This window comes from the organism of the source record quoted next, unplaced genomic scaffold (assembly GCF_019419815.1).
Source record: "Pyrus x bretschneideri cultivar Hongxiangsu unplaced genomic scaffold, Pyrus_bretschneideri_v1 Contig17, whole genome shotgun sequence".
Classification (NCBI taxonomy): Eukaryota; Viridiplantae; Streptophyta; class Magnoliopsida; order Rosales; family Rosaceae; genus Pyrus; species Pyrus x bretschneideri.
The window spans coordinates 2,189,290-2,212,262 of record NW_025999468.1 but is presented as its reverse complement, the minus strand read 5'-3'; the positions used below and the strand labels follow the sequence as shown (position 1 = coordinate 2,212,262).

General features: G+C 37.0%; 4 protein-coding genes across 5 annotated transcripts; 2 read left to right on the top strand and 2 right to left on the bottom strand.

Annotated features, from left to right (window-relative positions):
* Window positions 1–1,371: 1,371 nt before the first annotated feature.
* On the top strand, window positions 1,372–4,029 carry LOC103927161 (5'-adenylylsulfate reductase-like 4). Its single transcript, XM_009336054.3, has 4 exons — window positions 1,372–1,991; window positions 2,835–3,022; window positions 3,103–3,227; window positions 3,584–4,029. Exons 1-4 carry the CDS (start codon window positions 1,809–1,811, stop codon window positions 4,027–4,029), a joined length of 942 nt encoding a protein of 313 aa, XP_009334329.2. The 5' UTR covers window positions 1,372–1,808.
* A 5,261-nt stretch (window positions 4,030–9,290) lies between these two features.
* On the bottom strand, window positions 9,291–12,832 carry LOC103927160 (melanoma-associated antigen 1). Of its 2 annotated transcripts, none has more exons than XM_009336052.3 (6): window positions 12,697–12,832; window positions 12,352–12,598; window positions 11,868–12,026; window positions 11,377–11,482; window positions 11,162–11,276; window positions 9,291–9,522 (listed from the first exon to the last, which is right to left on the bottom strand). In XM_009336052.3, the coding sequence occupies exons 1-6, from the start codon at window positions 12,742–12,744 to the stop codon at window positions 9,481–9,483; spliced, it is 717 nt and encodes a 238-aa protein (XP_009334327.2). In that variant the 5' UTR covers window positions 12,745–12,832; the 3' UTR covers window positions 9,291–9,480. The 2 variants fall into 2 exon arrangements, with proteins under 2 accessions (XP_009334327.2, XP_009334328.2); XM_009336053.3 differs by having other exon boundaries at window positions 11,994–12,026.
* Window positions 12,833–14,801: 1,969 nt separating this feature from the next.
* On the top strand, window positions 14,802–17,712 carry LOC103927179 (14-3-3 protein 7). The gene is made up of 7 exons (XM_009336075.3): window positions 14,802–15,121; window positions 15,699–16,005; window positions 16,224–16,311; window positions 16,439–16,548; window positions 16,674–16,819; window positions 17,263–17,297; window positions 17,454–17,712. The coding sequence occupies exons 1-7, from the start codon at window positions 15,055–15,057 to the stop codon at window positions 17,457–17,459; spliced, it is 759 nt and encodes a 252-aa protein (XP_009334350.2). The 5' UTR covers window positions 14,802–15,054; the 3' UTR covers window positions 17,460–17,712.
* Window positions 17,713–17,814: 102 nt separating this feature from the next.
* On the bottom strand, window positions 17,815–21,211 carry LOC103927180 (lipase 3-like). The gene is made up of 4 exons (XM_009336076.3): window positions 20,298–21,211; window positions 18,829–18,921; window positions 18,565–18,632; window positions 17,815–18,309 (listed from the first exon to the last, which is right to left on the bottom strand). The coding sequence occupies exons 1-4, from the start codon at window positions 20,925–20,927 to the stop codon at window positions 18,147–18,149; spliced, it is 954 nt and encodes a 317-aa protein (XP_009334351.2). The 5' UTR covers window positions 20,928–21,211; the 3' UTR covers window positions 17,815–18,146.
* Window positions 21,212–22,973: the final 1,762 nt, after the last annotated feature.

Genomic DNA, 22,973 nt, shown 5'->3' with positions numbered 1-22,973 from the left:
CTAGACGGAACTTAGGCGGCGCTAAGGATAGATTTTTAAAACAGTGCTTACAACATCTCCAGCCTACAAGCGGATAAAAATAATAAAAACAAGCTTACACTGTCACCGACATTGGTATTGGTATCAACAATGTAGCCGCGTGGGGTGCTTTGATAGCAACCATTTGTGTTTTTTTTCTTTTGTTGAAGATACTATTTTGTTTAAATTGCTTAAAGAATTAGTTAAAGACCTGTATAATTTTTCAATAATTATCAGATAGTTTTTCTTGGAAAGGGACCCATATAAGCCCTTTTTCTTATTTCAATCAACTATTCAAATAACAAGATTAGGTACTTCCAGATAGAATCAGCTCAAATGATTTGAGTTCGACTCGTGTTTAGTTCGTCTTTGGTTTGGTCTAACTCGGTTGGTAAATGAAACTAGCCGATTTATAACAATATTAGGCTTGTTAGAAAAATGAGCTAAACTTGAGCTTTGATATATCAACTGATGACGTTGAATGCAATCATTTTAACTTATATAACTCATTAATTTTTATTTTTTATTAAATCAAACAAATGTAAGCTTGAGCTTATTCAAGAAAATAAGCTCAGCCAGCTAGCTAGCCTCCCAGCAGTTTTGATTTACAAATGAGCTGAGTCAACATCAAACTTGAAAAACTAAGTCAACATGAGCTTAGCATACGTTAACGCGTTTTTTTGAGCTTAAGCACGAATAATGGTATTCGAGTCAAGTTGAGCACCTTATTACTTGGGTTAGCGGTCACTGGCCTATTGTTCCTGTTTTGGTGTCTCCTTCATGTCTACTTCTTATTTGCTTGACATGTGTTCATTCACTTAATCCAAAAATTAACAACATTAATGTTCAATCTATTGACATACAAAACTAAAAATAAAAGAAGAGATAAAGCCACCATCTTTGTTCCCCTTGAGGTCGGAAGGATCGTAGGTGAATTGAGCTATAAAGTGTTAAATTTTTACTCAAGTGAATAGACCCATGTTAATCAAATAAAGACGGGACATTAAGATACAAAAATGAAGACAACAGACTTGCGACCTTCATTTAAGGGACCCAAACAACCCACCCAGTAACTTTTTTGTTTTAAATTATATATAAGGAGACTTATAACACCATTTCATAATCATCACATTAAAAAGTAGAAATTTTTTTAGAATGTTTTATTCCCAAAAGCCAAATTAAAACAACATTATTTGCAAAATAAATAAATAAAGGAGATAAATATTTTTCTTTAGTAAAAAATAGGACATGAACCAGTTGGTACTATTCTAATAGTATTTACAGGCATATGCTATCAACACATTATTTTTTACTCTTTACAAACAAATGTCTTATATTCGATTCTCGTACGTTTTTGCTAGTTCTGAGGCTGAACTCATCCCGTGCATAATGTCAGGCATGGAAGAGGAAGACCAGTTGGGAACCGAGTTGGCAAATACAGAGACGCACACCAGTGTGACCCAAACAAAGAACTCACCGATATCTCCACGTCTCGGTTTTCTCCTCTGCTCTCCACCCCATAACCAAACTACCCACACCAAACCCCACCCCCCCTTCACGATACTTCCAAACAAACCAACCCATTTTCTCACAAAATTACCATTAATAATCCAATCCAATCCGCTTCCCCAACCAACAACCCTCGACGCTAAAACGCGCCGGGTTTTCTCCCCTGCGCCCCTTCCTTCTTCTTCCTCATCCGCCGTCGCGCTGTTGCCAAGCAGCTCCCTTTTTTAGCTTTTCGTTTTTTATTTTGGTTGTTTGGTGTTTGGGGCGGCATTGATTCTTAAATGGGGATTAGGGTTTGGGAAAGTTGGATCGTGATATTGGTTTTATGGGTCCGGCTAGTTTGCGCCGCCGAGCCCGCCTCTTGCCCGACGGAGTCCGTTGCCGACAGAATCTTCGGCTTCCGGTATTCCAATTGCCCCGTCGACGGCGCTTGCAGATCCGTTGAATCCATGGGTGTTATCGTGGTACGCAATGACTTATCTATTTACTGTTTTGCTATTAATTTTTAATTTCTGGGAAATTATGGGTTTGAGGCGCTGATTAGGGAGATGCTGTTTTTATTTATTTATATGTATTTATTAAAAGTTCGGGTTTTTGTTAGGTGCATTGACCTTGCAATTAGGGTAGTAATTTGTATTATTCTTGTAAAAGACCGAGTTGGGCAGTGCTGATTTTTCAAATGGTGCTCAAAGTAGCTGCTGGCCTCTATCCGAAATGGCTTGATTCATAGAGTGTTTCCAAGAGGATCATTCTAGGTTTTTGAGTTTCGCTATGTTTGTGTTTTGAGTGCTTTGCTGACCTCTAATAGCGAACCCTTTTCCGAATTTATATGTTTGGATAAACCAGAACAATACTTGTCCCAAATGCAGTTACTTGAATAGTAGAATCCTGCAACCAGTTTCTCCTGTGAATGCTGTAAATATCACATGCAGTTTTGTTTAGAACCTAAAAGTTCTCCTTAGGGGTGAGGTAATGGAAGTGGTTTTCTTCTGAAAGTAGAATTGGAATATATGGTCCTGAAGATGAATCTGCAATGCATAAGTGACAGAAAATTTAGCTTTTATCACAATTCCTTAGATTAGTCTATTGCTGGGATGACAAAAAATGTCTTTTTTTTTATATGTAGTCTATTGCTTGGATCTAACGGTAGACATGGTGCACAAGTGAGTGCAGTGGCGTTCTAGGATTGATACAGCCAACCCCACTTAGTGGGATAAGGCTTTGTTGTTGTTGTTGTATTGAAAGTTGAAATTTCTTATCTCTTACATTTGTTATTCTAATTTTGTTTATGTCTTGCTGCATTGAAGGGAGATGAGGTTTCCTTACAAAGGGCATTAAATATGGTTCACAAGAATACACATGATTATGTGGCGGTGCTCTTCTATGCGTCATGGTGCCCTTTTTCAAGGATGTTTAAACCAACGTTTTCCATCCTGGCTTCTTTGTATCCTTCGATCCCCCATTTTGCATTTGAAGAATCAGCCATCAGGCCAAGGTTTGTAAATATCTGTAGAGACTGTCTATTCTAAACAATTTGTCATTAGAAATTGAACAGAACTGATTAATTGTTTGCAGTATACTCTCCAAATATGGAGTTCATGGATTTCCTACACTTTTCATTTTGAATTCTACTATGCGTATTCGATATCAAGGTGCCCGCACTCCTGGTTCTCTTATTGCTTTCTATAGGCATGTTACTGGTAAGTCTTTTTGTTCGGATCGTAGGCTTTGATTGTGAACTTTATTTCTTATCTTTTATAATATTTGGTGTGATGAATAAAAAGCAGTCAAAAACCTTTCATCGAGTGATGTGTACTAAAGAGAACTGGATTTTTATTCTACATAAACTGTTTTAGATTATGCGTGACCCACTGATTCTATTTAGTCCTACAGAACAACTTGTTCGCTTTTCTGATATTCTGCATTACCGTCCAGAATCATATTTTCTTAATATCAGATTTGCCATTCTTTAGTCTCTCACTGTCCTTGTATTTATCTTATATAGAAAACTGTTTTCCCCTGCGGGGTAGTTATTGACCGAGGTGAATTGGTGCAGGCTTCAAGACTGTATCACTGGATCAATTGTCACTGGAAAAAATTGGATACCCACTAAATCATGAGAAGCATGATAGCACTGAGCAGGAAAGCTGCCCATTTTCTTGGGCTAGATCTCCAGAGAATTTGCTTCGGCAAGAAACATATTTAGCTCTGGCTTCTGCTTTTGTGCTTCTCAGATTGCTCTACTTCTTTTTACCTGCTCTTCTATCGTTTGCTCAATCTGCATGGAGACGGCATATTCAAGACATGATATTGGGGAGCTTGTTGGAGCACCCTTTGGCTTTTCTAAAGCGGGCAGTGCAGTTGTTTAATTCTCTAAAAGAGCCTTGCAAGAGGAGTAATTTGCAGGAAGGAGCAATGAACGCCAGGGTGTGGGCTTCCAAGTCACTTGCCACAGTTTCTATCGGGGATGCAAGCACCAGCAGGGGTTATAGCACTGACTGAATGCCATAGACGGTTTTATCTGAACAGGCTTTGATGCTTCCATGACGAAGGGTGAGGCTGTAGAAAATGTATTGTGCTAGAAGCGTTTGCGAATCATCTCAACACCCCTTGATTAGGGTTGTCTTGCAACGGAGGTGAAATATGTCGTTGTATCTTGTTGCTGTTGCGGATCATTCCGTCCTTGTCTATATGCTTTATAGGTTACGATATGTTTATCATTCAAACTGCTGAATTTGGACCCCAATTTTTGAATAGGTTTAATAACTAGTAACCCTTTCATGTGCCACTTACATTCACTTGCGTTCGTTGTTTGTCTAAAAGAAGTGTGAGGGGTTCGTTGCAAGGTACTAAAAGGCACTAGTCGGGTGGCCGGCAGAAGCCTAGACGTCTAGGTGGGGCTTTGGTGGGGTTAGGCAGTTTTTTTAATTTTAATTAAATTTGTTATATGGTATAATAAATGTCTACTTGTACCAAAAAAAATACATAATTGTATTTGGATACATGAATTACAGAATAGAATGACAGTAGATTATAAAGTATTATAATATATTGAAAACATAGGGAATAACCATATAATGAATGTTCATCGAAGTATTTAACAAGTCTTACAATTTTTTGAAAAAAAAAAGTGCAAAATGAAAGTTAATCTATTTTCTGTTTAAGTGAGAGTTACGACCTAGGCTGCTAGGTGTCTTTTTTTAATTTTCAAACGTCTAAGAATTAATTGGAGTGATAACTAGTCGTCTAACACTTAGGCAGGGTTAGACGGGAATTCTTAGAACAGTGATTTATTGTATCAAGTAGCTTAGAAATTTCTGATTAGTGTTGAGATTGATGGAACCCACCTTCGCATGATTATTTTTTTTCTCGACCGGACTAAATTAAAGTTATTGCACAACATAAGTAGGTAAAGGCTAAAAATAATGATTGGCAGCACTCAGAAAGCACACGCAGTTTGTGAATCCAGACTCCATTATTGGCAAGAGCACAGTTACAGTCATCATTTCCTTCTGCCACAAAATTTATTCTGACGTTATACACTTATTCTATGGAGGCTTTAAGGTGACGTTATACACTTATTAGGTTTATGTTTGTGGATGACGAGTTTGATCTTACGTTATTATGATGTACCTATTGTATGAGTTAGTTAATATCTCACTTCTTAGTTTAAAATATAGGTGCAATTATTTACTCTAAAAATTTTATTGTGCATTCGTTAGTATATGTATATATTTTTTAGTATAGAAAGTTTGGAGTGTGGAAGGTCTTGGAGAGACAAGTATAGCATGGCATAGGTTAAAAACGAAAAAGATGCCAAATGAGTGGCGAAAAGGCACTTTGGTACCTATGTACAAGAGTAAAAGTGACATACAAAATTGCATGAACTATTGGGGTACTAAGTTATTAAGTCGTTCCATGAAGCTTTGGGAGAGAGTAATTGAGTATAGAATGAGGCAAGAGATACGGGTCTCAAGCAATCAATTCAGGTTCATGCTAGAGTGCTCGACTATGGAGGCAATCTATCTCTTACGGAGGTCGATAGATGATAGATAGATTGCAAAAGGATTTGCACATGGTCTTTATAAATTTGGGGAAAAAAAAACGTATGATAGGATCCCAAGAGAAATTCTATGGAGGATTCTAGAGAAGAAAGAAATATGAGAGCATATATACAAGTAATAAAGGATATGTATGATAAAAATACGAGAGCATATATCCAAGCAATAAAAGATATGTATGATGGAGTAAGGAATGCAGTAAGAACTCATGAAGGACAATTTGAAAGCTTTCTCATAACCGTAGGGTTAGACCAAGACTCAGCTTTAACTCCTTAGCATTTCGCATTGGTAATTGATGAGTTAAAGAGATATATTCAAGATGATTGCCTAAGTAGGTCAAAAACAAAGTCTATGGAGTGTAAGTTTAGTGGCAAGTTGGGGAACCAAATGAGATAGGGGTGAGGATTGGAGATCCTGAAGTACCAAAGAGCAAATGTGCTTGTTATCTTGAGATCTATCTTGTAAAAGAGCGGAGAAATGAATGAAGTTCTCATTGTAGAATAGAAGTTGGATAGATGAAGTGGAAGAATGCATTGACTGTATTGTGCAATTGTCGTATGTCACTAAAGCTTAAGAACTTTTTTATAAGCCATCAATGCTTTATGGCACAGAATGATGAGCCATCAAGCATCAACACGTGTAAAAAATGATTGTAGGGAGATAAGAATGCCTTGTTGGATGTGTGGGCACACGAGAAAGGACATAATTAAGAATGAGGATATCCAAGGTAAAGTAGGAGTGGCCGCAATTGAAGATATGATGAGAGAAAATCGGTTAAGGTGGTTTAGACATGTCAAACGAAGACCTACAGATACTCTGGTTAAAAATTGCAATTATGAGACAGAGGCTCAGGACAAAAAGGGTAGAGGAAGACCTAAGAAGATGTGGAAAGAGACTTTAAGAAAAGACAGGGAGTACAATGAGCTAATGAAAGACTTGGCACAAAACTGAGCACAATGGTGTTCTAGAATTCATACAGCCAACCTCACTTAGTAGAATTAGGCTATGTTGTTGTATAGAAGTTTGAAGTATAAAATGAGATTTTTAAAGTGCCAATAACAGTATCCTAAATTACTGTTTTAAAAACTCCCCATAAAGTTTAACTCTCGTCTTATAGGAGCCCTGGAATGCTAACTAGGATGTTCACTTCTCGTCTATACTCTCTTCAGAAAATAATCTCATGATCTTTATCATATATATTTTAGGTTCTCATTTGCAGATCATAGCAAATATTTATTCAAATCGGAAATTGTATTAAATATTGCAAATTTACAAGATAGATTTTGTCCCCCAAATACAGTTAGCGTGGTATTAACAAACTGAATGATTAAAACTTTGAGCGATGTGTATAAGGTGGTCAATTCAAAAGTTCATCGACATGTGAGCTCTTTCTAACATAAAATCGTATCCTATATAGGGTTACCAGAATCAGTACCCAAATTTGGTAATTGGTAGGCATAAATGATATAACTAGCCATAGGTTGCTCCATTCACTGCAAATATTCATGCCATTTATGTATAGAATCCACGTCATAAGATACATATCACCAAAATATATTAGTAAGCCAGTACTTCTGTCTTCCTCTTCAATCCACCGGTTCTATATTTTTAGATATTAGTGTAAAGTAAAAGTAACGAAAAGTTTAATATCTCCATGCAACCTTCTCTTTACATGTCTTTGAAAATCTATCAAGATAGCAAAATAAATAAATAAATAAAGATAGTATAAATTTCCTGTTACATAGCATGCATAGATCACTATAAATTCCGAAACACAACTTTAATGTTCAACCATCAAAGCTTCGATCATCCACAACGAAAGAAAGACTAAGAAATCTTCGATTCTCATGGCTAATAACAACATTCCCTACAATTTTATGCCAACCAAAGCTGAAGAAGAGAAGGCAAGGGTCAACATGAAGGTGAAGAACACTTCTTACTACAATTTTATGCCAACGAAAGTTGAAGAAGATGCAGCAACGGCCAACAATCGCAATCATCTAGTAACGCATACTTGTGTGGAAATCAGAGAGTTTTCGGAAACGAAGGACTTCCTTGGTTCTTAGATGTTTAAGACTAGAGTGTTACTCTTTAAGTTTGTTTAGGATGCGAGGGTGTTCTTTTATTTCGTTTCATTTTTATATGTTTACCTAGTGAAGTTAGATTTTGTTTTTAGGGCGAGGTTAGAACTTAGAACCTCTTTTTATCATTGTGTTTCATGAATATTGATACTACAATAATCTTTTGGATTTATCGTATGAATTTAAAGACCTAATTTACTTTCTTTGTATTTTAAAGAGACCTGCTCCGGATGTTGTTCCCTCGGTGTGACACCTGTTGGTTCCGTAGTTTTAGAATTCTTGGCAAAGTAGCTAGGCTGATGGGCAAGCCCCCTCCTACCGCAATGGTGTGGGGTGTCACTGTGTCAGAGGCCTTTACACCGCGGCCAACTCAAAGGAGTTGAAGTTCGACGTGGAGCTTTTTGGTTATTTAAGTCAGCTTTATTTGTGTCGTCACTCAATTATTATTTACAGAGTCAATATTGAGGGGAGACCCAAGAAACATGAATATTTAAGAATTTTATGAATTGACACAGAGAGGACAGACATGTTCATCAATTCAAAAAACATGCATGTTGGCACGAGGAAATTTTCGAAAATAATCATGAACAAATTATAAAACCATACCTAATTGATTTCTAAAATGATATCTATAAACAATAGCATCTTCAAATGAGACTTTAAATTCAAAACATCAAATTTAAATTTGATGGCTGATTTGACAATTTGATATAGGAGTGTGATATTCACACTCTATTTTACTTTGCACACACTTTTTTAATTTTTGACCGTCGAATCGGATGAATTGAATAAGATCAATATTTTCCTTTCATCTGGTATGCCAAAATTTATTGCTTCATTTATGTTTTTTTTAAACAAAAATAATAAAATTCGGGTTGTTATTGGTCTAAAAATAATAAAATAATACTTAAATATACTAGCATTTTAAGGTAAGACAAGTGGAATGCCTTTGGAAATAGTAAAAATCAAATTTAAAGGCAGCTTCAAATTTGACATCACTTTGTCTATATTAGCTTAGTTTTTTTTTTCCCATGTCATCTTTGACATCTCGGTTGGAGTAAATAATACATCATTTGTTACCATTATGTGTCTATGTGACATTTTTAAAGGAGATGGTCAATATGTGTGCTTTAATGTTCTCACTGATTAGTATATACATATATTTTTGTATTCTATTCTTCGAGCTGAGGCCGATAATGGTGAGTGCTAAGATGAGATATTTTCGTCTACATAATTACTAGAAGCAGAACCCAAATTTGTTAATTGATAGGCATAAATCGGAGATACAGGCTCATCTGGGAAGTGCTTTAAAATGATTAAAAACACTTTTAAAGAAAATATTTTTGAAACCAATCCTTAGTAAAAATGCAAGTTAATTATGAAAAAACACTTGAAGTGCTTCTTGCAAGTGCTTTTGAAACCCAAAAACTTTTTCTCTAAAAATGGTTAGTCATTTAGAAGCACTTTTCAAACGAGTTGACATTCTCTTACAACTGGTATATCGTTTCAGTGATTCATTCGCTTATAAATAGATCTTTGGAGAGCCGACTGCCCCGTATCTAAACTTCATCAGCGGTATTTCTTTCAGAAAAAACAAATCTAACGCAATATAAGGCCTAGATGAAGACTTAACATAATTAAGTCCTTAAACATATCACATTATCATTTGTCAGTTCATACAAGACCCAAAAATGGAATACATCTATTGGCATTATAAGCTTCCTTAAAACTAGAGAAAAGTCATATGGCGGCAAGATGGAACCATCAAACTACAACTTAGATACAGTCAGATCCAAGTTGGCAGCCCGCCGCTAGTCGTCGACATCCACGGAGACAACCTCTTTGTTCACAATCTGCAACAATGGATGCATACAGATACTTAGCATAGCATAACCAAGACTTCAGGTTTGCAGAAACTAAGCAAATGAATTTCACTGGACATAGATAATTAGATATAGACAGGGAAAGCTCTGAGCTTTTAGTACAAATCACACAACTATGAATTTTTTTTTCTGCAACAAAGCGACAAAACAGCCGAACAAGACTTTCTCCCGAGCTAATTCCCAGAGCAATATAAGAGTGTTGTAAATAAGTGGCAGCACCCTCGGAAAAAATGTCCTTTCAAATGGTCTTTAATATCTTCTACCTTTTATCGTCTTCTATACTTTTACTATTTTCTTTTGCGATATGGATGAATTTAGAGAATGTTTCATCTGCATATGCATACTAGTCTCTAGGGTTTTCGGAGTAATTATAATCTCCTACTAGTTTGACGCTCGTAGTTTCTACCATATTCTTGCAACCTCTTACAGTTCCTTAGGGCTTGTTTGGTATCCTACTTGAGTTCAACTTACTTTTTGAGTTTTAGGCCTTGAACTCTTGTTTGGTAGGACTCTTTTTAAAAATTGAATTCAAAACTAACTTAAAAACATAGGCTATTTCTTAAAAACACTAAAAGTGAGTTTTTAGAGTTTTTTCTGCTTTCTCCTCAACATCTTTTTTTTGCTCTCTCCTAACCCTCTCTTTCTTCTCTCCTAACCCTCTCTTTCTTCTCTCCTAACCTTCTCTTTCCTCTCTCCCCATGTCACACCCTGTCTTCTCTCTCTCTCTCCTCTGCCTTTGTCTCATCACCCTCTCTTACTTCTCACTCCTCACTTTCTCACCGTAAATTTTTGCTCTCTCCCTCACCTCCTCGCCCTCTCCCTGTCTTTCTCTCCTCCAATGTAGTTTGAATTCAAACTAAAAAAATTATTTTTAAAAACTCAACCAAACAGATTTTTGAAATTTTGAGATTTAAAAGAAAACTGTTTTTCGTGATGTTATTTGAAAATTATTTTTAGGAACAATCAAAGTTTTTGGGTAGGATACCAAACGGTCCCTTATATTTTCTTCTAGTTCTTTATTCTCAAAAACATAGTATTTCCTCATTTTCTATATAGAAACTGCTTGTATAATTTATTCCTATTCTTAGACTCCTCAACTTCCTCTCCCTTCTAAACTACAGGACCTCTCCTCATCCATATGACGGGGTCAGTCACTCTCTGTGCTGTCAACTCTAGTTAGACCGATCTTTATTCTAGGATAGAGAACCAATGTGTACTTTCTTAACCTTCCTTAAATGCAAACTTAACGTTTTGTTTCTTTGCAATCTTCATGAACTCTCTACACTGTTCATTGTGTTACTCTGTCTACAGCTCTACCTTGCACAAACTTTCAACTTTTGTGTCTGTGTACAGTTTATACTTTGAATTAAATGAGTGGAGACACAAAAACTTGAACCTCTAACAACTCTATGAATTCCCAAAATAGAGGACAAACATGTTCACCAATTTGAAAACCGTGCAAGTTGACATGAGTAAGTTTCCAAATATACTTTTTCTCTGTTGAAGGGAGATATATATACACTCCAAACAGAACTTACTCTTAGCTGCACAAGATACTTAATCATGAATAATATTCAGAGTCATTACGTAACTGATCTCTAAATCATACCTCTGATATGTGTGCTTTAGTGCTCTCACTAATTGGTGCATCTAAAGCTCTCTCCGCAAGCTCATAAAACAAAGTATTGCCTTCAGGTCCACTTACTTTGTCTTTCTGCAAATATCTAAAATGAATAACAATACTTGAGATAGATACCCATAGACACAAACAACAACAACAAAGCCTTATCTCATTGCGAATAAACAATCCTTAACAAGCCAAACCTTTGCTGGACAAGTGTGTCCAGTGCTTGCTTTATGTTTCCCAGGACTGGATGGTTTTCATTGCTTTCGTCCAATCCCATTCGTCTCAAATTACGCCAAAAATCCTCTGCAGTTTCACCAGGACGGCAAAAGTTGGTTGTCTCACAACACAACACAAGGTAACAGAAAATAAATAATTGCCCACATTGGTTTTTAGCATTTTAAAGACTATGTGGTGATGTCTGATCCAAGCACTTTGCTACACAATCTCATTATACCAGATGTGGAAGAGCCCATTAAGCAAGCAGATCACCGAATATGTATAAAAGTACATTCATCAAAGAATTTGGCTTATAGTTTACCAAAAAAAAAAAAAAAAAAAAAAGAATTTGGCTTATATATAAGCAATTTTCCAACTAAATTGTTCTGCCAGCTATCCTGGCATCTTTCCTTTCGCAAATGATTAGCTTGTAAACATAAAACTATAAAATAAAACCAAAAGGCAGCCATACCTTCGGTCATTTTACCGCCGGAAATATGTACAAGACTCAGTACGACAAAAGTGAAACCATTGAGAGGAACCGTACTATCATTGTCGTTCAAGACATACTTCTTATACACATCAGAAGGAAGCTTACTCGTGATGATATAGGATTTTGCCTCCGCAGCACCTGAATAATGTGTTCATAAACTACTGTCAAAACCCGAATCCTCGAAATTACTAAGGAATGATGGGCACATCGTAAAATTACAATTGAACTTGTATCAAAAGGGAACATATAACCTACAATTGAGAAACCCACATTTCCTGCAACTTAGGAAACCTCAAATTCCATTATATATGGTTTGGCCAATACTGGCTCACATGGGTATCATATGGATCCTACCATACTCGGACCAGAACAAATCACAACAGAATTACAATTCAAATAAATTTTGAACCTTGAGCTTAATTAGCAACTTAACCATCGAAATTTCGAAAGTAAAGAATCTTACTCTGTTGCGAAATGCGTCCCTGATTAGCGGAAGAAGGACGAGACCTCTGAAGCTCCCGCATTTCGTACCCGAAAATGGAGGACAACTTCTGTATGGCCTCGTTGATGATGAAAGTAGGAAGATTGCGCTGGCGGTAGTTCTTGGTGAGCAGCTGGGTGAGCTCTTCCCTCTTTATCGGACACCCCGAGCTGTGGTGCGTCTTGAACAGCACGTATCGGATTACTTCCGCTACAAGCTTGTCCTTTTCCTGAGAAAAATAAATACCCAAAACGAAAAATCTTTCTTCTGAAATTTGGGGAATCCGAGACGAAGACTGGAATTGAAAGTGTGCGAGTTCGTTCTTACCTCTTTGGAGATGTCGAATTGAGAGAGATCTACAACTGGCTGCGACATGATGGAGTGAATTTGGGGATTTTGCCTTCAATCTGAAACCCTAATCCCCTTTTTCTTGAGCGATTTTGTTTATTCAAGATATTAATATTTCAATGAACAGTAGAGAGGGTCATAGTTGTCTTTGTCTTCAACCGAGGGTCAAAGGTCAGAAGGCTCGTTTTAGCCCTATAACAAAAAATCGTTTCCAACTAAAGGTCATAAGGCCAAATATAATTTATTATTTAAAAACTACAACTTAAATGTTGTTTAAGTTTCATGTTGTTAAATGTTTTTTTATGTAGTATAATTTTTATGTTGGTTAATATTATTTAATATTGTTTCATATTGTTTAATGTTGTTTTATGTTACTTAATTTAATTTTAATGTTGTATAATGGTTTAAGAAGTTATAGGAAAAAAATAGAATTAAAAAAAAATATGAAATAAATTTTGTGAAATAGAAGTTATAGGGAAAATTTTGTAAATAAAAAATAACAATAAAACTGTAAAAAAAAAAAAAATTCAAAGCATTCCTGTCGGTTATAACCGAAAGGATTTCCATTTTTTCTGACCAGCCCTTTGGCCTTTTCAGATTCCGTGTGGCTTTCTCAGATTCCACGAGCCATCTGGCCTAACCCTCGGTTGGAGACGGTTTTCAGGCTATTTTCGACTCTCTGGCCCTTTGGACCCTTCGGTTGGAGATGGCTTAAGGTTTGGAATGTGAAATGTTCCTTTTAGCGGGTTCTGTTAGCCCTGGGTTGGAGGGCCGGGTTTTTTTTCTTTCAGCTTCAATGATTTCATTCACTGTTTTAAAAATCTTCGCCTAGAGCCGCCTAGGCCCTGCCTAGGGGCTAGGTGGCTCGCCAACTCTCCGATTAATGTCTAGGCGTTTGAAAATTAAGAAAGGGCACCTAGACCTACTGAAGCACCCGCCTAGACAGCCTAGCCCGCCCATACCCACCTAGGTTGCAACTCACATAGACAGAAAATAGATAAATTTCATTTTGCATATTATTTCTTTTCAATAAATTGTAAGAGACTTGTTGAATACTTAAATGAACACACATTATATGTTTGTATCCCATATTTTCATTATGTTCCAGTACTTTATAATGTATATGTTATTCTATTTTGTAGTTTATATATTAAGTATAAACAGACATTTATTTACATGAAATATAATAAATTTACTTAAATCTGCCTAGTCCGCCTAGGCGCCCGCCTAAGTCCCACCTAGGCACTAGGTCCCAACTGGCCGCCCTACTAGCGCCTAGCGTTTTTTAGAACCTTGATTTCATTTCATCTCTCATAAATATTCTATTTTCATATGCTATATTCAATTTCAAGTTACAAACTTTTATTTTATGGATTGATATTCTAATATTTTTTTTTTATAAACGATATTATTTATACTAAGAGAGTAGGGGAGTGGGCTAAACCTCATAATGAACTAGCAATAATGTGGTTCAAATTCACCTTTGACAAAAATTGAACCGAAAATCTCTCACTTACAAATACCTTAAGATATGCAGATTGTTAACCTTTTAATATTATATTCATGTATTTTTCTTAGGTGATTCTGTACATATAAAGTCTCAAATATGAATGGGGGTAATGAAATAATTCAGGAAGACTTGTTGGAGGAGGAAGACGTTGAGGGGGAAATAGGGGATGAAGTAATTGAGGAAGATGAACAAGAAAGGGAAATGAAGGACGAAAAATTAGAGCAAGAATTGAATTTGTGGCTAGCATTTCAATGATTTCAATAAAGATTTTACTTTTACCAAAAGAAATTATTGACCAATGACTCTATTAGACTCCATAAAAGCGTTTTCAGTTCTTTTAAAAGCGTTTTCAAGCAAACCTTATAATATAACAAAGGTATAGATAAGTCATTTCTTAGTAAAGATCTCTATTGGTGAAAACTGTAATGAAAAGGAGTTGACATAACATGTACGCATATATACAAAATAGAGCCCACTTGCAGTGCACCACTCACCACTCTCACCCTTTCCAACATCAAACACCCATCAGTGGTCGCCCCGTTCAATAGCGCACCCAACCACGTTGCTCCATGTGATCCACGTTCGAATCTAATTCCATCACCGGCCCTTATCTCGCCCTCTGAGGAAAATCCACAACCATTTCAGACCATTGATCCTAGTACCTGTCCACTAACCATATCCAACGGTCTCTCGGTCGAACTATTTGAATCGTCACGTGATGAAAGAGATAGACGGAGGGTTGTGACGAGATATATATAAGTAGATCATATTATTTAGTTGCAGAATATTTCAAAGTTGCCAAAACCAGAGTTTCAGAGAGAAAGGCTATGGAGATAGAGAGAGAGAAGCATGCTTACCAGGCGAAACTTGCCGAGCAAGCCGAAAGATACGACGGTATGTTCTTCTTGCATGGACCCTTCTTACTTTTGTGAATTGTGGTGGCGTGAAGCGTTTGTTATATTCTCATGGCTTTTGGAATACTAGACCAAGTTATGAGTTTTACACAAGGAGCATCTAAGTTTGCATCATAACTAGACCAAGTTAATTACTGCGTGTTTGATCCTATAACAATGATTATGTCAAGTTTCCGGCTTGATCCTTGATAGCTCAGCCTGGTTTAGTTTTTCGATCCGGAAAAGAGAGGAAATGGAAGAGTGATTACATATATCATAGGTGTTCGTAAGCAGAAATAAAATTTCCAGTTGTTTACGAGCAAAACTGGTTATGTTAAACATTCTTTGATTGCGATACATGTCGTACCCCGTCCTCGATCACCTGTTCATTCTGAGACTCAATTCGGTACCATTTATTTGGGTATTGGTCTTATCATTTTTGCAACAAATTTTCAGGAACGTTGCTGATTTGAGTTTTGGTCATCTGTGGTGGCAGTGGTGCAAATAATTTTCTGTTTTTGGGTCATTTCTACACTTGCATAATACAAATTAATTATATTTCATTTTCTTTGTTTCAGAGATGATTGAAGAAATGAAGAAAGTTGCCAAGTTGGATGTGGAATTGAGCGTGGAGGAGCGAAATTTGTTGTCAGTTGGGTATAAGAGCGTGATCGGGGCAAGAAGGGCGTCATGGCGGATACTGTCTTCCATTGAACAAAAGGAAGAGGCCAAGGGTGCTGAACAAAATGTGAAGAGGATAAAGGAGTACAGGCAGAGGGTTGAAGACGAGCTTGCGAAAATTTGCCATGACATACTAACAGTTGTTGATTATCACCTTCTCCCCTCTTCGTCCACTGGGGAATCTACTGTTTTTTACCAGAAGATGTGAGAACAACTATTTCGTTATGAATTTCTTACCTTTGGTTACTTTTCGCGTGCATTATGTTCGGAGGATCTTCGCTTCGACGCCTATTCCTTTTGACAGACTAACACAATGCAAAGTAATGTTGCGGTTTTCTTTGGCAACAATACGGCATGTGTGGGTGAGAGAGAGAGAGAGAGAGAGAGATTTGATTTGTGACCCTTGTTGTTCTGTGTGACAGGAAAGGAGATTACTATCGATATCTAGCAGAATTCAAATCTGGTGATGATCGCAAAGAAGCTGCTGATCACTCGCTTAAAGCCTATTTGGTAAACTTTGATTCCGCTTCTTTGCTGGATGTCTTCTTCCCTATCATGTTTACAATTTCTTTTCATTGTCATGTTATATTCACGTGCCAATAACTATATCATAACGCAATTTACATTTGTGCTGCAGACTGCCGTTGATACTGCTGCCTCTGAGTTGCCCCCAACACATCCAACCAGGCTCGGCCTGGCTCTAAACTTCTCTGTTTTTTACTATGAAATTCTCAACTCCCCGGAGAGGTTTCCCTAATCTTCCTCTTTCTGCCCCACTTGCCTGCCTCCTTCGAATTATTTTTACACAGCGTTTACTTTTACAACATTGAGTCACCACTTTTATGTTCCATGTGCAACATTGCACCGTGCAGGGCCTGTCATCTAGCTAAGAAGGCATTTGATGAGGCTTTTGCCGAACTTGACAGCATCGACCAAGAATCTAGCAAGGACAGCACCCTCATTATGCAGCTTCTCAAGGATAATCTCACATTGTGGACCTCAGATCTGCCAGAGGGAGGTAATTTTACAAGTCGGTTTCTTTCTGCATTGTTTGAATCTTGTGTCAATTTTCTATATTATCTTCAAGCCATGTCTTAGTATGATTTCTACAAGTCCTGATAATCCGTCTTAATTGGATTCGTCGTGTTACAGGGTAAAATCTTCTTAAATTCATTATGTTCTTTTCTCACTCTTATGTTAGCGTATTCTTTCGTTATCACAGAGTTTAGTTCGTCTAAATTCTTTTCCTTGTGGTGAAATTTAAATTCTTAGACCATTCTGTGTTGCTTTTACGTAAACAAAAAGAAAGTGAATACACTTGCTTTCTTCAAGAAATACTTTCCATCTGATTATGTTCTCCGATTTACCAATCTTTTGTTGTTGTTGCTTGTATAATTAATGGAAATTAATCAAGAGTTTATGCACTTAATTCGTGATTACTGTTTTTTATTGAATTCTCAGCTGAGAAACTTAAAGTTGAAGAACCCCTTCCAGAGGTAAGCCAGATAATATTATGAAATAGAAAACTGCAGTTTCATCTTGGCAAAATTTCATTTCCACCTTGTGCTGTTTATTTTCGGACGTAGATTTTCTGCTTTTGTTTGTTAAATTGCCTTGTTTACTTTAATCCCTAGTTAGTAATGAATCTGCAGAGTTAGATGGGGATCAGAGAGACTAATTATTTGGGATTGGCTTTCGGCAACGGAGCAACATAAGGCTTGTGACAACGGATTACTAAGTTTGTAGCAGAGGGAAAGTGAGTAGTATTGGCTTGTATCTGTGTATGTATTGTCTATCAACATAAGCACACTCTGCATTTGCGATCCTGTTGGAATTTGTATGCCAAACTGTTAAACAGTTGAACTCATTTATGTTTATGTTTGCTCTCCTATCAGAATTTGCTTTCGTCTATGAACGAGACACGCCTATTGCTTGTCGACCATTAGTGCGCTTTTTTTGTTTGACTGCATTGGAAGGAATCGAACCCTTGACCACTGTGACTCGTTTGTCAACTGTAAAATTCCGAGAATGTTTGATACGAATCTGACATTGAATGTATTAGTTTACCGGGTAGGGGCGCAGATTATGTGCCCCTTACGCTATGAAAATTACGTTAAATAGGGTCCTTCAAATGAATCCCGTTTTTGTTGTACACCATGTCATAACTAGCTAGTATGATGTTTGTTTTCGGTAGAACACAAGCTTGTTCTTGGAGCCTTGAACGAATCAGGTGTTGGCAATGTCAACAATGTGTGCGTGGGCAACTCCCGGCAGTTGATTCTTATGGGGATCAACTTTCAGAGCCTCGCCCATTGACGCGGCGACATCTTTGTACAGATGATTAATTAGTGAGTGACTGGTTTAGCAGATGGAGTTATCGGAGGGGAACGGGGCAGCGAATCGACTAAGAAGGACTTGATGTGCTTGTGGTACTCCTTGGGCTTCTCTGCGTTTAGTGCATGCCCTGCATCCTTGATTACTACCAGCTGAGCGTTTTCTCCGACGTGCCTGTGTTTTTCCGAAGAATTCAAAACCCACAGGAGTGAGCGACCGAGTGACTAAACAAATGCATTTGGTCAAAGACTTTAACTGAGACACCCCGACCCGATTAACCTTCTAGCTAAGGGTGGAAATGTGCTGGCCATTAAATTAACGATAAAACCCTACCGTAGGAGTGACGAAATACCATCAACTTAATGACTAAGCCATAAGTAAGGAAATTGTGAAGTGAAATATTTTGAGCTAAGCATCAGAAAAACTGACCTTTTTAATTTGTGAGCAAACTCAACTGGAAACACTTGATCATGTTCTCCCCAAATTATGAAGGTTGGCTGTGAGAGAAGTGAACAAAATTCGAAATCTATTGTTACTAACATTGTTCTAAATTTTGTGAATTTCGCACTCGCATACTTGGGAGATTTTCAACAGTTGACCCAATATGCATCAACTGTTGAAAATTATATAGTTAGTGCCGCGACTAACTTAAAGCATTGTTTTTTGGGGAAAAGACAAAGAAGAAGATTGAACCTGAGGAATCTTGGGGAGTTCTGAAAGTTTACGGTTTTGGGGGACGGCCCGGATCAAGTCTTTCTTCTCTTGCACAAATTCGGTGAACATCGCCTGTTCATTTCAAATATTTTAATTGTTAGATCTTTATTTAGAAATATAAAAATAAAAATTTAATAGTTAAAAAATTAAATTATTTTATACTCCGCACCGTAAATTTTTTACGTTATATAATAATTGCAACAATCACTTGCACGAAATTAATTTATTATTTCTTTTAAGACTGTATTGTACCGAACAATGTTGACCGACAAATCTTATGACTGATTGTTTGATTTGTCAATTGTCACACACACGATCAATTATTCAATAAAACAAGGGATTTTACGACTAATCCTTCCGGGGACAAGAATTTAAGATATGAGTTTAAAAAAAAACTAAATTTACACGTGTCAACTAACTGTTCGTTTCGTAAATTAATAAAAAGCAACAAAAAGGAGAAGTCAAATTTGGGTGTTTGTATGCGTATACACATTATTTACACTTGTCAAAGGACAAGAAGATACTGCTAAAAAATGGACATATTCGACAAAAAAAGGACAATAAAGATACTGCCAAATGAAACGACTAAAATTAAATGCATGAAAGATTAAAAAGTGTGTATTTACGTTTTTTGGTGTAACTGAAACTTTCATGGGCTATTAAAATTTTATTATATTATTAACTATTTTATTAGAATAATTTTAGATAGATCATATTTTATATACTATATAACGTGATTGTTGATAATTAAATATTATCTTTAATTATTTTAAAAAGTAAAGATAAATCACCATTTTTGTTATGAATATACTTTACAAGTAAGCAAAGATAAATCACCTTTTTTTTATGAATATACTTTACAAATGAGTGAAGATAAATCATGCGACAAGTGTTCCAATTATGTATAATGTAGTTTAAAATTCTCATTTAGCCCTACATTTATAAGAAAATTATAAGCCACACAGAGGACTAACCTCAATCTAGGAAGAATGATTTTCTATGTTAGGGAATTGGAATGCAATAAAAAAATGAAACAAACTTGTTTTGTAATGTTAAAAAAAAAAAAAAAAAAAAAAAGCACTTGGCGGTTTCACTTAATAATTATCGTGTGATTTATCAACAACAGAAATCGAACTTAAAACGTAAATACTAACCTGGAATTCGTTCCTAACCTGGGTCACTGGTGATAAACTTGTTTTGTTAAATGGGTAATCTCCCGGTCGGATTCAATTAATAAAAAACCTACTGTACTGTTCACTTTAATGAAAAATCACATTTTTACACTAAAATGTCAATCCTGAAACTATTCACTTCACTCTTTATTTTGTCCTTATCATTACAACTCAAACTTTTCATATCATTTTTAGTTTTCCTTTCAATTATTCTAATAATTTAAGGACTATTGCAAAACAATTAAACAGGGATTAAAATATTAGCAAGCTTTTTACCTGAATGAAATCCATGAGCAAGCAAGGGGGCAACAACCAAACTGGAGGTGGCCTGAAAAACGTGTACCTAACCAACTCCCTCAGCTTCTGCGGCGTCTGCGGCGTCAAAATCCCCGCCGCCTCATCCAAATCCGAGATCCGAAACGCACCTTCCAGGAGATCCTTCTCCTCCAGGCACACGGCGGCGCAGCATATCACAACTCTCTCCACCGCCTCCTTGTACTTGGCAGCCAAGCTGTACGCAACAAACCCGCCGTAGCTCAGTCCCACCAGGCTCAGCCTCCGCACCGAGTGCGCCTCCATCGCCTGCATCACGCACTCCGCCTGGAACGAATCGGACCGGTCAGGCTGGGTCGTATAGGAGTCACCGAAGAAGACGAGATCCGGCACGTAGACGTTGTAGTGAGGAGTGACATGGCGGAGCAGGTCTGCGAACTGCCACATTGCGTTGAGGCCGAGGCCGTGGATGAGGAGGAGGTTGGGCTTGGAAGGGTTTGGGGATTGCGGGACCCAACAGTGCATGGTGGTCGCGCCGTCTTTGATGTCGGTGATTGCGGACCGGAGGCCGGCTCGGGCGAAGGTGGACCGGTGGCATGAGTTTTTGGCCTGGGTGAGGCTGAAGCATGACATTTTGGGTTGTTTTCGGGACTCTGTGCGGAACTAAATTGAGGACCGGGTGAGATTGCGTGATACAATTTGGGTCGGTTTGAGGTGGGTGATGGTGATGGGTGGGTCGGACTGGTTGGCTGCACAATTTTCATGAGGATGTAATGTTGCCTGGAAAGAAATAGGTGCAGAAACATGGAGAATGTATGCATATGTAGGTTGAAAAGTAGTTGAGAAGGAGGAATAGGATGTTTTAGGGGAGTAGACTAGTCCTCGTAATAGTATCGACATGGACGTGGTTGTTGAGCCCACAAATGGAGAAATTAGTTTCAATGTCAACGTTTGTACATCGCCACCAGACACTACAGAGTTGGACTAAAATTATAAGTGTGAGGTGTTACGAGGAGTTTTGTACGTCTGTAATTAGAAGGTCATGTAATCTGGTCATCCACGCCAACGAATCTTTCTACTAAATGAATTAAACTATTGATCAATTGATTTTTGCCAAAATGTGTTCAAGTTGAACAAGAGAAGCAATGCCAATAATTCATATGCAAAGATGGCACTTCCTAATATAACAAAGTGGTTGAGATGGAGGGACAAAATGATTTGGATCGCATGGTTTATGAGAATATCGTCCTAATAATATATATCTTAAATCCAAGCATAGATAGGTCATCACAATATCTGCAAAGCAAATGATAAAAACACATTCACTTTAGCTTTTCACACACTCTAATGTAATTATGTTTATTGTTTTCATTTAATTTATTTAAATCGGTAATTAGAAATAAAGAGTGTTTGAAGTTAAAAAAAAAAAAAAAAAAACGTGTGTGAAAAATCACCTCCGTATCTCCAAATAGATGACCTTTCGCAATGTTGTTTTCATTGACCCAACCAAGTGAACAATGTTGTTTTCATTGACCCAATTCAAATTATAACCAACCTGAATTTGGTTGGGATAAAAATTGTAATAGTATATTAAGAATAAAAGCTTCCAACAGCTGGTGTCCATATTATCTATGGAATCGCGGAGAATGCTTCTGTAGACAGCAGATGATGGAAGCATTATTACGTTATAATTATGTTCGAACAGGAGGATGTAGACAAGTTTGTAGTTTGTGGATGCAAACTGTACAAATTTCATCACAAAAACAATGATATATTTACTTACTTAAAATCTTAAAAGTAATGAATTAACGTGAGAATGAATGAGTATGATATATAAGAATTATTTATGTTCCATGTTTTTAGGTTGTTTGTTGAAGGATGCAAATGAGTGGGCTTCCCAATTACAAGATGTGAGAATCGCCCATGTTTCACGTCATCGGAAATGAGGTTACCCATCGTTCAGCAAAGTTTGCTTTCTCTATTGGTTGTAATTCAAGACTCATTGTAATATTTCTCTTGGTTAATGACATTATTGTTTTTCTTTCAAAAAAAAAAAGTATGAGATAAATAACCGTCTGATTATTCTATACTAAACTTTTTAAGGTATGTCATACCCAAAATTAATAAATGCATGATATGGCATGATTGTTAATGATATCAGTAAAATATACTCATATTTCGCTAATAAAGCACATTACAACTACAATAGATAGTTGTTTCAGCGAGGAATTAACCTTTGAAGTTTGAACATGTTATGTGCAATGTGACTGGCCACAAAACAAACCTACTCTAAATTACGCATGTCAATTATGTCAGTTTTCACACCAGTGAGATTTTCATCGTATCTACGTCCCTTTTTTCATCGCATGAGCTGCCTTCTTCAAAACCCTACCTATCACCTTCGTGATAATAAGGGTGTCTCTCTTCAACTCATTCCCGCCACCCTTTCGTTCTCCGTTGTAGTACCCTAGATTGCACCCTTCTTTCCGGCTGTGGGAACTGGATGAGCACTGGCTTAGGGAATTAAAGATATCGATATCGCTCCGGTATGCATCGACCAGTAAGTGGCTTGGTTGTGATTGTCTGTCCAACTCGTTCAAGGTAATGCCATGTTCTAGATAATCAGCACCAGCCATTGCAAGAGCTTCAATTGAAGGCGGCATGTCGATTTTATTTTTG

Bases quoted from the DNA above. Each gene is read 5' to 3' on its own strand.
- LOC103927179 (XM_009336075.3), top strand. From the start codon at position 15,055: ATGGAGATAGAGAGAGAGAAGCATGCTTACCAGGCGAAACTTGCCGAG. The intron at 16,549-16,673 runs GTTTCCCTAATC...TGCACCGTGCAG, and splicing joins ATTCTCAACTCCCCGGAGAG to GGCCTGTCATCTAGCTAAGA. The intron at 16,820-17,262 runs GTAATTTTACAA...TTGAATTCTCAG, and splicing joins CTCAGATCTGCCAGAGGGAG to CTGAGAAACTTAAAGTTGAA.
- LOC103927161 (XM_009336054.3), top strand. From the start codon at position 1,809: ATGGGGATTAGGGTTTGGGAAAGTTGGATCGTGATATTGGTTTTATGG. The intron at 1,992-2,834 runs GTACGCAATGAC...GCTGCATTGAAG, and splicing joins AATCCATGGGTGTTATCGTG to GGAGATGAGGTTTCCTTACA. The intron at 3,023-3,102 runs GTTTGTAAATAT...AATTGTTTGCAG, and splicing joins GAATCAGCCATCAGGCCAAG to TATACTCTCCAAATATGGAG.
- LOC103927160 (XM_009336052.3), bottom strand. From the start codon at position 12,744: ATGTCGCAGCCAGTTGTAGATCTCTCTCAATTCGACATCTCCAAAGAG. The intron at 12,599-12,696 runs GTAAGAACGAAC...TATTTTTCTCAG, and splicing joins AATTCGACATCTCCAAAGAG to GAAAAGGACAAGCTTGTAGC. The intron at 9,523-11,161 runs GTATGATTTAGA...CCATTGTTGCAG, and splicing joins CTAAAGCACACATATCAGAG to ATTGTGAACAAAGAGGTTGT.
- LOC103927180 (XM_009336076.3), bottom strand. From the start codon at position 20,927: ATGTCATGCTTCAGCCTCACCCAGGCCAAAAACTCATGCCACCGGTCC. The intron at 18,922-20,297 runs GTAAAAAGCTTG...TGAAATGAACAG, and splicing joins TGCTCATGGATTTCATTCAG to GCGATGTTCACCGAATTTGT. The intron at 18,310-18,564 runs GTCAGTTTTTCT...GGAAAAACACAG, and splicing joins TTTGCTCACAAATTAAAAAG to GCACGTCGGAGAAAACGCTC.